The 18051-nt window shown below is 43.0% G+C and overlaps 2 protein-coding genes across 4 annotated transcripts in view; one reads left to right on the top strand and one right to left on the bottom strand.

The window, feature by feature from the left end:
- Positions 1–844, bottom strand: part of NAA16 (N-alpha-acetyltransferase 16, NatA auxiliary subunit) — a 65647-nt gene extending 64803 nt beyond the window's left edge. Inside the window, exon 1 of the mRNA XM_075852290.1 lies at positions 364–844. Within this exon, the coding sequence (XP_075708405.1) occupies positions 364–417 (54 nt within the window). The 5' untranslated portion in view covers positions 418–844. The remainder of the gene's footprint in view (positions 1–363) is intronic.
- Positions 524–15719, top strand: MTRF1 (mitochondrial translation release factor 1). 3 transcript variants are annotated; one of them, XM_075852291.1, is made up of 10 exons: positions 524–863; positions 1835–2269; positions 4030–4112; positions 5911–5992; positions 12437–12544; positions 12841–13013; positions 13094–13211; positions 13848–13984; positions 14781–14879; positions 15450–15719. In XM_075852291.1, the coding sequence occupies exons 2-10, from the start codon at positions 1855–1857 to the stop codon at positions 15567–15569; spliced, it is 1335 nt and encodes a 444-aa protein (XP_075708406.1). In that variant the 5' UTR covers positions 524–863; positions 1835–1854; the 3' UTR covers positions 15570–15719. The 3 variants fall into 3 exon arrangements, with proteins under 3 accessions (XP_075708406.1, XP_075708407.1, XP_075708408.1); XM_075852292.1 differs by having other exon boundaries at positions 524–859; XM_075852293.1 differs by lacking the exons at positions 524–863; positions 4030–4112 and having other exon boundaries at positions 2193–2269.
- The last annotated feature ends 2332 nt before the right edge of the window (positions 15720–18051 follow it).

Here is an 18051-nt window from a genome sequence, read left to right on the forward strand (position 1 = left end):
GGTTTTGGATTACAAAATCCATGAAAAATCTGCAGGTTGTGAACAAGCCGTTACCATTTTCAAGTTATGTATTTCTAGATATTTCCTATTTGGGGTTGTCAGATTTCCATTAATGGGTTGATTATTTTTTTTTTCCTGTTGACATAGGAGACTTCATTCTACTTGTCATACCAGCATATTCACTAAAAGTGCTTGAGCTCAGCGTGGGCAAATGTTGGGAGATGTAGTACCCGGGAGTGAAAGCTTGCTGTCACTGAATTGCACTCAGGCATTAATATGTCTACAATGCTAGTGGGTGACAGCCCACTGTACAAAAAGACTACAAAGGATTAGAATGTGAGCTCTGCGGGCTAGGGCTCTCACCAGGATCCTCTTAAAGAGGTTGTTCTCCTTGGGGGGGAGGATGACTACCGGCATGATGGCTCCGTGCTCCGCCCGCCCCTTTCGGGGGTCTCCAGGAAGAATCCTCCTCTCTCCGAAGCCGCACTACAAGACGACTAAATGCGCATGCGCCTGCCGCGACTAGCGATGACTCCGGAGCGCACGCAAGTGACGTGTTCCGTTCTCTCTACGCTCATTCACTCGTGATGTAGTCACTCTGTAACCTCACAATCTATATAGCTAAATTGCTGTTAAAGGGTAGTCCGTATGCATCTACAGATTGGTTCGGACATCGTCATGTACCATGGTGTATTAGTCTGTATATCGGAATCTGACATTTCTCGGCTTCCGTAGTGAGAGTTTTTCTTCCCTATGTATTCTGGGAGTTGGAGTCTTTATGCTGTGACCTCAGAGTTTGCCGGTTGACAGCGGGTGATCTACGCTATCCGCAAACGTTGGAGTCGCATCTTCCACACAGGCAGGTGCTGACCGCTCTCCTAGTGTCTGTTTCTTTCCGCCGGCTAGAATGTGTGCACCGATCTCTTGTACATGTGAAGCAGGAGTTACAGACTTAGAACGTCTAAGTGCAGGCAAAAGCTTGAGCATTTAACGACTAGTCAACCAATCAGATCATTCTTTCCTTTATCTAAAGCAGATTGAAAAATGAAAGCAATGACTTGATTGGTTGTTACCCTTCCCTGCACTAGTTTGAATGCATGACGCTTGTGGAGTGCTGATGTCCTTTATATTCATTACTAGATCTGTGCTCCTTTTCCAAGCTGCTTAAAAACCATGGCATGAGGCGTGATAGTCCGTTTTGAAAGACAGAGGGTAAGATTGATCAAAATTGGTGCAAAGGAAAAGTAGAAGAGTAGCCCGTAGCAACCAATCAGATTTCTTACTTAATTTTTCCAAAGGAATCTGATTGGTTGTTATAGTCACCTGCTCCCTTTTTCCTTTTCACGAGCTTTGATAAATCTCCCCGAGAATCTTGTCATTCCAAATCTGGAGCACAGGCCTGACATAGAGCTTGCGCCTTTTTATTTTTTATAACACTGTAGGTTTAGTTGCATTTATCATGGCAAAATTTTATAAATTATGTTTTTTACTTAAAGGATTTGTTTGAGTTTTATAAATAAAACGGCAGTAAATGTTGTAAAATAAAAAACACCGGTTACTCACGTCCTAAATCCCCCTACCGCTGCAGCGCCGGTGCTGTGGTGGTTCCCACCGGTCCATGTTTATTTTTCCAGCAGCAATAATGTGTCATACTTCCACATAACGGTTGTAGCCAATCACTGGCCTCGGCGGTTTCATGCTGTACATGCTTCTAGGATCACCGCTGAGGCCAGTGATTGGTTGCAAAATATTCTGCAAATAAGACCCAATGTACAGCTACACTTTGTAAGCCATATCTGACTTATTAAAAATCTGTCATTTTCTTTTACTTCAGGAGTTACAAGAAATGTCACCATGAAGCGTCTGTCAGTTGTTGCTTTATGGAGGAGCCGTGTGCCCGGTCTCCGTACATGTTCCCCTAATTATGTATTGCGGAGACTGTGTTCTAAGCCTATCACAGTGCAGCTTACTGTGGGATCACAGTTCAGCAGGAATGCATGCCCGTCTTTAAGCCTTTATGGACATCAGTCAAGACGATCCTGTTCTCAAGGCTTTGGCGCTCTGTGGCAAAACAAGACATTGCAGCACTACTTGCAGTCATTGATCGCAGAACACCGAGAGCTAAGTCAGACATTAAATCTTACTTTAAAAGAGGAGGAGCGCAAGGCCGCAACCCAGCGGCATACTGAATTGTCCTCGCTCAGCGCACTGCTTCACAAGATCCAGGAAGCAGAAAGTGAAGTCAGAGAGTTGGAAGCCATGTTTGCTGGTAAGTTTTCCATGTACATAAACCGGGTGTATCTAATTCCCTACAAGGTGCATTACATCTAGATCAATTTTGCCTCTCGAATATTTCGTTAGTCGAATGGTTGGCATCTTTCTTCTCTGCCCAGAACTGTCAGCGGATCTGCCAACCATAATTCTCAATTACAGTTACTTGCATTCCTTCAAAATGAATCTGACCACACATTTTACTTGCTTGTCATTTTAACTAGTACTTTATGTGCCTCTCACTAGTGAAAGTGGTCCAGGGTATGTAAGTATTACATCACTGCAGGATAATAATATTTTTCTTTAAACACATGTAATACAATAAAAAGGTCACCATTTGCATTTTATGAAGGAAGAATTTAGGTAAAACAAATTATTCCCCTCCTGAATAAATTTTCTAATAAAAGACCTATTTTCCCATCAGAGACATATTTGACATATCAACAGAATATGTCATAAATGTCAGATAGATGCGGGTCCCACCTCTGGGACCCGCACCTATCTCTAGAACGGGGCACACTAAACCCCATCCTACTGCTCTGTTTTGTGGCTGAAGCGTGTGATTTCCAACCATGAATTATGGAAACGGTGTAGCTCGCTGGGCTACGCTGTTTCCATAACTCCCATAGTAGTGAATGGCAGTTACGGAAGCAGTGTATCGTGCGACCTACCCTGTTTCCGTAAGTACTGTTCAGTTCTATGGGACTTAAGGAAACAGCTTAGCTCAGCGAGCTACGCTGTTTCCGCAATTCGTGGTCGGGAATCACACGCGTCAGCCACAGCACCCGTTCTAGTGATAGGTGCGGGTCCCAGAGGTGGTACCTGCATCTTTCTGACATTTATGACATATCTTGTGGATATGTCATAAATGTCTCTGATGAGAAAACCCCTCTAAAGGTTATGTTCACCTTTTGCAACCAAATTTTCTTTTATTTTTTTTGCTCCAATGCATCTAAAATAAAACATGAAGCATGTTCTTTATTAAAACTTTCCAACCAATTTGTGTCTATAGCTGCTTTGGAGATCTACAGGTTTCTATGGTAACAGACAACAAACAAACCATGTGTAGTCTGAGCCTGCAATCATACTCTCTTCTATCTCTCCCCTACTTCTTGTTGACCTACTGAATGTATGTTAGAAAGAAGTAGGGAACATATGGGAGTATGACTGCAGGACATTTATGATAAACTATTTGCTTAATTTTTTGTTTTTGTATGTATTGGAGAAAAAAAAATTGGTTGCGTAGGAGTTAATAGTCTTTAACTTGCTTTATATAGTGTATTAAAGGGGTTGTCTCATGTAGGCAATCCCTTTCCATATGCCCTATTAGATGTCAGGAATGTCCACAGCTCGGAATCATTTAGAGGCGAACACGGCCGACCATGTATTAAATGGTTCGCCATTCGTCTCAATGGCGGGCATCTAATACTACATTTCTCCTGCAACTTTCCCAAGCGATAACAACTAATCGCTGTGAGTTAGAAAAAGTTGGACATACGACGATCAACTGATTGTCGGCCAAACTTCGTTTTATGAGACAACCCACTTAGTCACTCCCAAGAGGAATCAACTTGTCTTGCACATATTATTATTCTTCATCCCAGGCATCCGTTTTCCTGTATGTTTCTATAGTGGAAGTGCCTGTCTGCCAAAGAGGAAGCAATTAAATAATCTCATTAGTTTTAGTTCTTTTGCGGCTGATTTGTAGATTTTATTATTTCTATAATGCAATAAGACAATAATTTTTATTCTTTATAGACCAAAACTCTAGGGAGGAGGAAGAGTTGCTGCAGGAAGAAAAGGATTCTATGATCCGAAACATAAATAATTTGCAGGAAGAGGTGTGGTAATGTCATACTCATTTCTTAATAAAGGGGTTTTCCAGGACATAAATATTGATGGCCTATCCAGTGCGTTTTTTGTTGTTGCGGTTTATCCACAACAAATGCCCACAACAAATATAAAATGCTGGGATTTTTGCGTCGGAAGCACTGCAATTCCGCCGCAAAAAAAGTCATAGCAACGTCTCCATTTCTTCCAAGCTGTTCGCCGTGCAGCCCGTCTTCCTGGGATGACGTTTCATCCCATGTCACTGTTGCAGCCAATCACAGGCTGCAGCAGTTAAATGATCAGCAGCGTCATCACAGGAGGCCGGGCTGCATGGAGAACAGAGGGATGCTTCACTATAGCGCCAGTGTGGTAAGTATTATTATTTTTCCTCTGTTTTCCGCACCCGCGATTCCAGACGAAAATCTGCACCACTATTTGGTGCAGCTTTTAGACCTGGAATTCCCTGCGGGTTCTAGGTCGGATGTGCTGCATATTTTTACACTGCGTATCCGACCTGTGGGAACATACCATTTAGGAATGAAACTGTGCTGGTTCATGAGTTCTATTGTATGCAGCGTCATCCTGAACTAACATCCAGTATGAATTACTGGAAAGCACATGGCAACATGAGAAAAGTCTGAAACTAGGAGCATATTGTAAACTGCAACTTTTTATACTACTAGCATATGTGATCAATAATGTTTTCCTTGTTAAAGGTGTACATAGTCTTTAAGTTGAGTATTGAAGGCTTAATAATTATTATAACTATTCTATTGAGCAAAACATATTGTGTGTAGCTGTATAATACGGGAAAATATTACCATGGAAATGCATTACAACCAATGAAACAAATAGTGAATAAAAACATTAAAGGGGTATTCCCAACTTAGACATTTACGCCATAAATGGGATCACAACGACCTAGAGAATGGGGGTCAGCCGAACCCCCCCCCCCCCTTTTGCCTGGTTAAGTAGCCACTGGCCGCAGATTCCAGGAACTTGTGATGAACCCCCGTCCACCATATACAGTAGGTGCGGATCCCAGATTTGGGACCTGCATCTATCAGACATTTATGGCATATCTCGTGGGTATGCCATAAATGTTTATGTTGGGAATACCACTACAATGAGCTACCTCTACTGACTGAAATAAAAACCTGCTTAGGCTCCTTGCTGTTTCACTTTTCAATGAGTTGATCAGAGTATCAGTTGACCTTTTAGTGGGAGCAGATAGCTTATTTGCATTAGGGCATCTTATAGATGACCAAAAATAAAAGGTTTTGTTTGGTGACAGACAGCCTTGAAGTTGGTGTGTCCATCATTGTTTATAAAGGGAATCTGTCACTAGGTTTATGTGGACCTATCTGACGGCAGATTAAAGTAGTGACAGACCACCTGATTCCAGCTGTTACTTACTATAAAATATTTTGATTTTCATAAAATCCCGATTTTCTCCTGCAGCACGAGACAATCCTATTTATGAGCTGTGGCTAACCCTGCCCTTCCGCCACTGATTGACGGCTTTCTACCCATACTGTGCATAAGGAGAAAACTGCCAATCAACGACAGGTGGGCGGGGTTATCCGCAGCTCATGAATGTCGAGGACTACTTAGCACGCTATGTAATACTCGAGTTTATCATGATTACGTTTTATTTGCTGAAACCGGACTACCCCTTCTAGTATAATAAATATGAGACAAACAGGTGCGTACTCATTGGGGCAGTACAGAATGGTCAGGCCATGGGCTGTACATGGGAGCTTTAGTCCCATTCAAATTCTTTAATTTTATTTTTTCCTTTTTCTTCAGCTGTTACGTTTCCTGGTGCCTCATGAAAAATACGACATGAATGATGCTGTATTGGAAGTTGTGTCTGGAAGAACTACTGGAGGTTAGCACTCTTATTTAAATGTTTTAAAAGAGAGATGTAGCATAATGCGACATGATCTATATAGTAAGATCGGTGTCCGCAGTTGTAGAAACCTAGTCCACAATTCTGAAGTAAAAGTTTAAAAACTAGAAAGAATAAACCCAGCTCTTCCTTGAATATTTGGCTTTATTATTCACCCAACACACACCGCAGCTCAAAAGGAGTCGGTTATTTTTTTTATTTTTTATTTTTACAGATTTTATATTGAATTAGACATTTATTGTATTTTTAATTATTTATGAATAAGTCAACCTGCTCAAATCCATTTATAGTCGGATGGTCCCCAGCGCTTACTGTTAGTGTAAAAATCGACAGTATGTCGTTTTCTACAGTTGCAGTAATTTAGCAAACAACTACGGTCACCTCTCAATATACTTGGGCACGTAAGTGTGGGTACAGCCCGAGTCCCCTTCAAACATTTAAGTCCTATACGCATTACCACGTAGATTCCTCCTCAGAGCTCCTTCTTTCAGCATGACATAGTTAGCGCAGAATGATGCGTGTTTTCCTGCAGGAGGTTAAACTGACACTTGTTGCTCCACCCGATCAGATGTATAATTTCCACATGAGAGGTTATCACAAACATAGAGCAGCACCTCAGGATAACCATCCAAGTAAAACATTTTATTTTGGTATACCCACAAGAATTAAAATCGGCATAGGACTTCCGGTTCCGGCGCGCACATGAGTAGACGCGAGTAAGGAGAGCTCCGTTAACCCGACTCAAAAACCCGGGTCCCGAGGCTTTGATACCTGACCTGAGGCTGCTGGCCGACAACCCTACGTACAGGCGTCTCTCCGGCGTATGGAGAGATATCTGGTGAAAACCGGGACCCCAGGATTAAAATCACAGGCCATGCAGACTGACGACATGCTGCCGCTGGGGAAAATGGCGCCTGAGCCGGCCAGGAACACGAGGAGTACGAGCTCGCGCTCGGCATCACAACCTCCTCTGGTGCAGCCAGAAGTGGAAGAAGGTGAGCCTGAGACTATGTTTCACAATATGGACATTTCATGTCGAGTCTTGGCCAGGGAAGTAGCGAAACTTATAGCCCCAGATATCACAGCTTCTCTGGAGGCGACGGTGTCGAAATTATTGCACCAAATTCAGTCGGATGTTTCAGCTCAGGCGGAACGAATTAACGATTTGGAACAACGGTTCAGTTTATTGGAGGATGAGCTAGCGGGAACACAGGAGGAGGTGAAGAAGGTGATAGCTTGCAATCTACAGCTGGTTGATAAAGTGGATGACCTGGAGAATCGCTCGAGGAGGAGCAATTTACGTATTATTGGGCTCCCAGAGTCTATACCAGCAGGCCAGCTGCTAAAGTTGTGTGCGATGGAGTTGCCTCAGGCGCTGGGATTGCCAGCTCCGCTGAGAGCGGAGAGAGCTCATAGAGTGGGACCGATGGGAAGTGTGACCCAAGATGGCGCCCCAGCACGACCGCGACCAGTCATTGTGAAGTACCTGGACTATGTGGATAAAACGAATGTGTTACAGGCCTACCGAAGGTCATCGGCACAAGTGAGAGTGCGAGGCAGCAGAATCTTAATGTTTGGAGATTACTCGGCTGAGGTTACACGTAAGCGGCGGGCTTTTAGCACGGTGTGCTCTCTACTGGTCCAGAAACGCATTCGGTTCTCTTTGATGTTTCCCGCCATTCTCAGGATCTTCGAACCCGGTGGTGGGGTGGAATCGTTTTCTTCTCCAGGGGAGGCGGCTAAATTTGTGGAAAGCTTGTCCAAAGACAACAATGGTGATAGCCAGACACACAGGGACGGACTGCCTCGCAGGGGACGTTCCAGAAACAGGAGTATCAGGAGGGGTCTCACCTCTTCTTCTCCGGATTGAAGGGAGATGCCCAGGCGGTGATGGAAGGAGACTCATGTTATTTTAAGTTTCACATTGTTTGAGACAGAATTGTTATACCTATCGGTGCATCGGAGGTTGAGGTTTACTGATGTTAATGGTAGGGGAGGGCGCAGCTGAAGTGAGGCTTGAGGAAATTTTTGCAAGGAGTCGGGTGGGAGTGTAAGGTGCTGTTGATACTTTCCGGGTATACAGGGAGTTCATGGTATACCAAGGGGTTTCTAGTGGTGGAATGTACAGAGATTTCACGCTAAAATGTGCGAAAAAAGAGAAGTCTGAAATTAGTAATGATCTGTTGTTGGGGTTTCAATTCTGTTTTCTGTTTAGGGAGGGGGAAGGAGGGGGGGAAACTGTCTCGGTGGATGAGGTTTGCTTTGCCATTACTGTGAGATGCCTAAAGTAATAACATGGAATGTGAAGGGACTGCAGTCCCCACATAAACGCATGATGGTTCTTCGCCACCTGAAAAAGCTGAAAGCGGATATAGCGATTTTACAGGAAACCCATCTATTGGAACGTGATTTCCAGAGAATGCGCAAATTATGGGTGGGCACAGTAATGGGTTCTCCAACAGTTAATAGCAAGGCGGGCGTCTTACTCCTCATACACAAAAGAATTGAATGTTCTGTGATTACTTCTGAGCGGGATGAGGGGGGCAGATATTTGCATGTGATCTTAGAGGGCGCCATGGGGAGAGTGAGTTTGTACTGTATATATGCACCGAATGACAACAATCGGGTCTTTTTTAAATTTCTGGAAGGAAAACTTTTAGCGGATAAAGAACCTCAGATTCTGCTGGGAGGGGACCTTAACTCAGTCTTATGCACAACATAGGACAGGCGAAGGGGAGATGGTAGGGTGTTGGTTGAAAGAACACACGATAAAGTCTTGGCCCCATTAATGTCTTCCACGGGCATGGTAGATGTATGGAGAACACAATTTCCATTAAGTAGAGAATTCACTCATTTTTCTCATGCGCATACCGCATGGTCGCGTATTGACTATTTTATGGCTTCTCCGGTGCTCCTCCCTAGGATCCTTAGTGCTCGAATAAAGGACTTGGTGATTTCAGACCATTCACCGGTTTCTCTGATCTTGGCAGATACATTTAAAAGGGGGTCGGATATACTGTGGAAATTTCCGTCGTTTCTGGCAACTGATGAATCCTTTCAATCATGCTTGAAGGGGTAGTTAGGGGAATATAGTCAGGAAAATCAAGCTCCTAGAGAGGACAGCCATTTGTTTTGGGACACAGCCAAGGCAGTGCTGAGGGGGAGGATCATTTCTTATGTGGCGTCGCTTAAACGAAAAACCAACAAGCATTATAACGAGTCTAGTAGAAATCTTCGCATGAAATACACAGCGTACTTGGCAAACTCGACACTAGCGCTTAGGGGGGACTGGCTCACGGCTAAGGCAGAGTTTGAAATGTGTCTGGATAAAAAAGAAAGGTTCCAGAGAGAGCAAACAACTGCGCATTTTTTCAGATATGGGAACAAATCAGGCTCCCTGCTGGCCAAAATGGCGAAAGGACAATTTCGCCCGACTCACATAGGGGGGTTGAGAGATGGGAAGGGGGAAGTACAGAAAGATCCAAAGATCGTCAATGATATACTGGGAGATTATTACACTGCGCTATATGCACAGGACATTTCGGAGAGGACTGAAGGGAGGGAGTTTCTGGACTCCTTAACGTTACCATCTCTCTCGGACTCTGATAGAGAAGCATTAAATGCATTGATCACGGAACAAGAGATCATATCGACCATTAAATCATTGACGAATAACAAAGTGCCAGGGCCAGATGGATTTTCTAGCGATTTTTACAAACTTATGAGGGAGGAAGTCATGCCCATTTTATTGCCGGTGTATAATCATATGCTGTTAAATAAGGAATTCTTGAAATCGGGCAATGTAGCTTATATCAAAGTATTGTACAAGGAAGGGAAAGACCCGGCTAACCCGGGGTCTTATCGACCAATCTCTTTGATAAATCAGGATGTTAAAATATTGTCGAAGATACTGGCAGACAGGTTGGCTATGTTTCTCCCGACTTTGATTGGGCCACTGGGATTGGCTGAGGTTAGTTCTAGATAGATTTGGGGTACAAGGATTGTTTAGGAATTACCTGGAAGCGTTATATTCAGAACCTCTAGCTAGGGTGTTCACTACAGGTTTTCTGTCAGGACCGATACATTTACAGAAGGGAACAAGGCAGGGATGCCCCCTGTCTCCATTGCTGTTCGACTTGGCCTTGGAACCGCTAGCGAGACATCTTTTGTCCTCCAGGGATTTTGAAGGGATTATGGTTGGCAGTCAGGAGATCAAACTGACATGCTTTGCTGATGATCTTCTGTTGTTTCTGAAATCGCCTGGGGATCATTTGGGGGGGGTGCTGGAGAAGCTAAGATACTTTGGGTCATTCTCAGGCTATAAAGTCAATGCGCAAAAGAGTCAATTACTTTACTTGAAGGAATCAGGGGCAAGACCACCCTTGCAGGGTACGGTGGAAATAGCCAGATCTTATATCACATACCTGGGGATTAAAATAGGCAAGTTTCCCTCTTCCCTCTATAAGCTAAATTATTCACCCTTGTTTGAAAAAATTCATAAGGAACTAAATCGATGGGCTTCATTTCCGTTGTCGTTGTTTGGGAGAGCTGCTCTTTTAAAAATGATAAGCTTTGCTCGTCTGCTATATGCAATGCAAACCATACCCATATTGATCAAGCATCTAGATAACCAGAAATTACAGACAGCATTTATACAATTCTTGTGGCAAAAGAAGAGACCTAGGATTGCATATAAAAAATTGGCTCTGCCCAAAGTGGATGGAGGCATTCAGCTACCACTTATACGATATTACAATTTAGCGGCCATCTGCAGGCATATAGGGGATTGGATACATAACACTAATTTGTACTCCAATGTTCAGCTGGAGCAGGATTTGGCGGGATCGGTTCCGCTGCAGGCCCTGTTACATCTGCCATATGCTCAACTGCCTAATAATGTTAAGTCAAGTCTGTTGCTGAAAGATACAATCGGTGCCTGGAAGGCGGTGCGGAAGCTTTTTTGTCTTCCGTATGGTCTTTCTAAATTCTGGCCGTTGTGGGATAACCCCATGTTTCCACAGGGGAGTCAGAATAAATTGTTTTCGCAGTGGAGAGATGAAGGGATCAATGTCCTGGGCCAACTCATGAATGTTGAGGAGGGGAGATGGCTTACATGGCAGGAGGTCTCTAGCAAATATAATTTGAGGGGAAATCAGTATTTGCAATATGCTCAAGTAACAGAGTTATGTAAAACCAAAGTCTGCAATATTGATGTAGTGGAGATGCGGGGAGCATTTGATGGGATGGTGCCGCAGGGTGGTACGGGAAGAAGTCTTGCAAGTTTATATGGTAAACTTCGGAATGCTCATCTTGATTCCTTTAGTACCTCCTGCTTTAGAACGTGGGAGGTGGAGCTGGAGGATCCAGAAATCTTCAGCAAAATTCGAGATGGATGGGAGAGGGTGAGGAAGGTCATGGTAAATGAACAGTGGCGTGAGATGCACTTCCGAATTATGCACAGAGCAACATACGCCTTTAATTTATCCTATAGGGACGCTCCAGCACACTATCTGCGTAGTTGTCCTAAATGCGACTTACACAAAGCTAATTTACTTCATGGGATGTGGTTGTGCCCACAAATTCGGACGTTTTGGGATCTGGCTCTAAAATTTATTAAAGACACCTGGGGGGAAGAGGTGCACGCAAACCCACAGGCAGTGTTGTTTCACTATATCCCCTTGGATCCAGGGGGGGAGGGACCACCTATAGTGGCCCGGAAAGGAATACATATGGCATTATTGGCTATCAAGAAGTGCATCTTGCGCCACTGGTTACAGGCGTCGGTCCCGGAAATTGCGGAGGTCGTGACTACTCTCAAGACTATTGGGATATGATAAAACGGACCTAGAAAGACACAAAGAAAGGTCTACAGAACAATTTTTTAAAACTTGGCGTACATTCATTGAACAACATTATCGCACAGCAGAGATAGGGGTGTTCATGCGCACATTTCGACACACATCATGGTATAGTTCACAGAGTATCCAGGGCACGCTAGGCATGCTGATGGCTAGTTAAGAAAATGTTCACCGAGATGGGGGAGAGTTGGGGGGAGGGAAGGGAATTGTTGGCTTTGTTTTGCCTTATTAATTGCTTTGTAACTTAATGATGACAAGTAAAATGGAAAATAATTTTGAAGCTGGAACACATTGTTATTTGATGTACGTAATATTGTATGTGTGACACACACTGCATACTTGTAACTGTTCTGGCTTTGAATAAAAATATATTTGAAAAAAAAAATAAAAATCCGCATAGGCATATCAACATCATATCTCACGCTTTATGGGTGATTTCATTCGCAATATCATGCTTTTAAAATAAAATCACTGTGCAGCTTAGGCCTGAATATAAAGGAGTTTGGAAATAATTGCCTGCCAGCCTTACACAGTATACCAACTTTAAATGTACGTCTCTTTTCAGGTGACATTTGCCAACAGTTTACTGCTGAGGTTTTTGACATGTACAGAAATTATGCTCAGTACAAGTCTTGGTCGTTTGAAATTCTGAATTACACGCCAAATGATTACGGTAATTTATTTGTCACATTATTTTGTATTTTTACTAATATGAAGCAAGCTAGGCTGAGTAGTTCTCCACCTAAATGTATGTTAAGAAAAATCTGATCAATAATAGACTGAGGTGGGGAATTGCATGACTTTACTGCTGCCAAGCTGTGCTTCCTTCTCTGCTGCCCACACACTGCCAATTCAAGACTAATTATATTATAAAATATCATAGTTACAATATACCCATTAACTATCATAGTCCTCCAGTATAAGAGTTAATCTGAATACTGTTACTAATACATAACGTCCCCATTCCAGGCGGTTTACACCATGCAGCTGTGCGCGTTATAGGTGAGGGTGTGTACAAGCGCTTGAAATATGAAGGTGGGATTCATAGGGTTCAGAGGATCCCTGAGGTGGGCTTGTCCTCTAGGATGCAGAGGATTCACACAGGAACCATGACTGTAATTGTACTTCCACAGCCTGATGAGGTAAAGTAAGTAGCTTAACCATTCCTTAGTTTTTAGTAGATAGTCCTGCATAAAATATTTACCAGAAATTTCCTTTGCAGGTAGACGTTAAAATTGACCCAAAAGAATTGAGAATTGATACATTCAGAGCCAAAGGGGCTGGAGGACAACATGTCAATACAACAGACAGCGCAGTGCGGATCGTTCACATTCCTTCAGGTGAAGTGTTATGTTAGCTGAAATCTGGCCGCACACATTAGATGTATGTCGGCCGAAACCGCCGATTTTGGCTGGACTGGCCAACCATCTAATGTGTATGGCGGTGTCCTGACTCTCCCCTGGCGGCAGATGTTCAGGGAAAGAAGGGTCGGGCATGTTTAATTTCAAAATTTCCCTTCTTGTTCATTATTCGATAAGACTCCTCTGGCAGTGGCTTTCTCTCTTTTCACTATTGAAAACACCGAGCGGAGCAATCTTTAGTGTATGGCCAGCTTCAGACCCTTCCTGGGGGCTACTACATGAATAAGTCCAAATCCAACTTTAATTGTTAAATAGGTTGAAACGTTTCCACAGATGAGCTGTTGAATGACTGGTTCCCTTTATTGTCCATGAGATTCGGTGCATGATTTTGACAAACCCCCTAAAAAAATTGTAGCAGTTGCAGAATAAAAAGGAAAAAGTCAGAATTTTAAACCTAGCCTATGTCATTGCATAGCATTGGATCTCGTGTCTGGCTGCATGTTCCATAGCTTGTATATGGACTGCAGAAGCTTCTTCACACATGGGTACAACATTTCTAAACTTATTTCACTAAGCCATTCCCAAACTACTGTCATACCCTGTGTTTCCATATAGGAATATCAGTGGAGTGCCAACAAGAGCGCTCTCAAATTCAAAACAAAGATAAAGCCATGAAGGTGTTGAGAGCGAAACTGCATGGACAGAGCGTGAAGGAGGAATTATCCCAGAGACAGAGTTCCCGGAAATTGCAGGTGAGAATCTACTTACAACTAAAGAAAAACCGAATTATTAAACGTTTGCCACTGTCCAAGCATTGTTTTATTTTGGTGGCAATCCTCTTAAATAAGCCCACACTGTTTAGTGAATTTAGTAAGATTATGGTTGATTGCCGTAAATTTGTTGTAAAATTATTTTTGTGTATTTTTTAATGCCAGGAATGGCTTTAGCTTTGTACCTTTTTTATACAAGTAGGTCTCATTTAATGAAACTGTCCAATCAGTGCAGCCTTCTATTTTCCCGCGCAGTTTAAAAGACTAAACCTGAACTCTGATTGGTTGCTATGGGTTCTCATATACTGCGTGGTACTTACTGACCACATGTTCACCAGTAGTGCCACTTTCTGTATTACATCCACATTTAGGGAATGTTCAGATGCTGCGGGAATGGATTTGTTGTGGATTTTTGAGATTCTGATCCAAATCCGACAAATTAGAACTGAGCGAACGGATGGGGTTTTACAAAAATCTGCCCTATATGTTGTGGATTTCACCCTATGCATTACAAATTTCCGTGGCATCTAGAGACTCTCATCAAAACTAGTACAAGATCAAGTGGAGCAGTTGCCCATAGTAACCAATCTGATAATTGTCGTTTTGTTGATATGGTCAATTCATAATTATTTCTTTGCACCACTCTTGATAAGTCTCCCCGGTTTTTCTTAGAAATAGTGTCGGTTGTTGTCCATACTGTTAGTGACCACACTGTTTGTTCAGAGCACAAAGAAGTCATATTATAATTTGTAATCTTGCCATTTTATCTTCTATACAGATTGGAACAAGAGATCAGTCTGATCGAATCCGCACCTACAACTTCACTCAAGACAGACTAACAGACCACCGGATATCCTATGAAATCCGAAACTTAAGGGTATATATCTTTCCAAGTGTACAAGAATTTACAGGATTATATTATGCATTATATAGTAAGTTACTATTTATTGTAAGTGGTGATATAAAGGATGTCAACTACATTTGGGGCCTAACATAATATGCTGAATGGCTTTACTATAATCCTATACTGTTTTATCAGATAGGGCTTTGAACCTATGCCATATAGGCATTTATATCTCCAAATAGTTTTGCACTAACTGGAGGTGGTATGTCAATTTTAGTTGAAGATAAAAGGGCTGTAAACTCACAAAAATGGGAAGATTTAGCAAGTGTCTTCGTATGCATCAATTTACAAGATGGTGAAAATGGTGCAAAATGTGTCAAATTTATTAAAATGCCGCATGGGTTATGATAAATTTGGCATTACTGCTTATTGTTTTTAACATACTTCTTAAAACCCTATAGCTGCCATACGTGGATGCCAGTATTTTTCTCCACAATAGGGTGAACATGTAGCCCATCTTAGCCATGCCCCTTTTTACAGACCATTTTCAATGTTGAAGTAGGCGCAAAAGTAGATCGCGTTCATTCCATTTTGTTTTTACAGGAATTCTTAAATGGAGAAGAACTATTGGATGATCTTATTGATCAAATACACGATGCAGCTGATGCGGAGGCTTTACTTGAGGTCATAAAAAAACTTTCTTCAAATAAGACAACTGTTTAATCAACGTGTCGGTTTAGCAGGACAATAAAAGCGAACACGAAATCACTTTGCACAAGATGGCCCTTTGTTGCTTTGGTTAAAGTGGAATTCCAGTTATTTGATGTTTCTTGTGCGGTGCACTATTAAAGCACTGTGTTTTTTAAATTTAAATATCACATATTATGTCATATTTTTATTGCTGTCTTCTCCCAGGCTATACCTTCCATTGATTATATGGAGACTAAGGCTGGATTCACACGAGCGTGGCGTTTTTGCGGACGCAAAAATGCGGCGTTTTGCGCGCGCAAAAACCACTTGACAGCTCCGTGTGTCATCCGTGTATGATGCGCGGCTGCGTGATTTTGGCGCAGCCGCCATCATAGAGATGAGGCTAGCCGACTTCAGTCACTGTCCAGGGTGCTGAAAGAGTTAACTGATCAGCAGTAACTCTTTCAGCACCCTCGACAGTGAATTCCGATCACCATATCGAGCAACCTGTTTAAAAAAAAAAACAGGTTCGTACTTACCGAGAACTTCCCGGCCGTTGCCTTGGTGACGCGTCCTTGGTGACGCGTCCTTGGTGACGCGCCTCTCTTGACATCTGGCCCCACCTCCCTGGATGACGCGGCAGTCCATGTGACCGCTGCAGCCTGTGCTTGGCCTGTGATTGGCTGGAGCTGTCACTTGGACTGAATCGTCATCCCGGGAGGTCAGACTGGAGGAAGAAGCCGGGAGTTATCGGTAAATCAGGACTTTTTTTTTTTTTTTTACACGTTCATGTATATTGGGATCGGAAGTCACTGTCCAGGGTGCTGAAACAGTTTAACTCTTTCAGCACCCTGGACAGTGACTCTCTCCTGACGTCGCGTACCGGAAATTTTTTTGCCGAGTTCGGCCGAACCCGGTGAAGTTCGGTTGTCCGGGTTCGCTCTTCTCAAAGACACTCCGTTTGGATGTTTGTAAACAGAAAAGCACGTGGTGCTTTTCTGTTTACATTCATCCTTTTGACAGCTCTTGCGCGAATCACGCAGTTCGCACGGAAGTGCTTCCGTGCGGCATGCGTGGTTTTCACGCATCCATTGACTTCAATGGGTGCGTGATGCGTGCAAAAACGCCGAAAGAACGGACACGTCGTGACTTTTTTTCAGCGGACTCACGCTGAGGAAAAATCACGGACATTTCTGCACGGCCCCATAGACACATATAGGTCAGTGCAACGCGCGTGCAAATCACGCGCGTTGCACGGACGTTTTTCCCGTTCGTCTGAATAAAGCCTAAGAATATATTAATCCTCTGCTATTTTACTCAATGAACATATCATGCCGGAGCAGGTAAAAAAGAAGGTGAAATCCTTAACACCCCAAAGTATATGAAAAATTAAGCATAGATTTTACTGCTCAGACGGTTACTGAAAAGACAGGCCAGAGTATTTTTGGAGGATCACTTTCCCCCAGCCTGTAATCAAATAGATAATTCCGAATCCCGCTTGTGCGCTGTCAGATGCTTTTCGCCTTGTAGTTCCACAAGAGGTATTTCTCCCGACACCGTTGTACCAAATCGATCCCAAGCCTTTATATCCAGTAGGAAAGAGGGGACAAATAGTGCAACACCTTCGGGATAATTTCACTCCACGCTTGTTTTATTCCATGCTAACAGGATAAAAAGATTTTCCAAACATATTACAATGTTACAAATATAATTAGACAAGCAGTCTCACAGGACAAATACGTGTCAAGGTGGGAGACAAATCTCAACCACCCATATAAATGATTAGAGATAAGGACTAATAATAATCTTTATTTATATAGCGCCAACATATTACGCAGCACTTTACAATTTAGAGGGAACATGAAACAAACAATATCAGACATTACATAGTGACAAAGTTCATTTACAATTCAAACCTGGGGAGTGAGGACCCTGCTCGCAAGAGCTTACAATCTATGAGGACATAAGGGAGACACAAAGTGTAACAGTGTTTGTTCTGTACAATAGTCCGGCCATTTTTATACACATGCGGTGGTAACATAAAGCTGCATGAGCCGGTCACCAGCCACTATCCGTGTATGACGGACATGAAGAGAAGGAGTGTGAGGGAATCTTATTCTGATGATTAATCTAAATGGAGGGCCATGGAAAGGAGTCAGATTAGGGAATGTTATAGGCCTGTCTAAATAGATGTGTTTTCAGGGCACGTTTAAAACTGTGGATATTGGGAATTAATCTGATTGTCTGGGGTAGCACATTCCAGAGGACGGGTGCAGCACGAGAGAAATCCTGGAGACGGTAGTGGGAGGTTCGGATTATGGAGGATTTTAATCTAAGGTCGTTGGCAGAACGTAGAGTCCGAGTAGGGTGGTAGACAGAGATGAGGGAGGAGATGTAAGGAGGTGCAGCACTGTGGAGAGCTTTGTGGGTGAGAGTAATAAGTTTGAATTTTATTCGGAAGGGGATGGGCAACCAGTGCAGTGACTGGCACAGGGTAGAGGCGTTGGTGTAGCGG

The sequence above is a fragment of the Rhinoderma darwinii genome, chromosome 2 (genome assembly GCF_050947455.1).
Source record: "Rhinoderma darwinii isolate aRhiDar2 chromosome 2, aRhiDar2.hap1, whole genome shotgun sequence".
NCBI classification, from domain to species: Eukaryota; Metazoa; Chordata; class Amphibia; order Anura; family Rhinodermatidae; genus Rhinoderma; species Rhinoderma darwinii.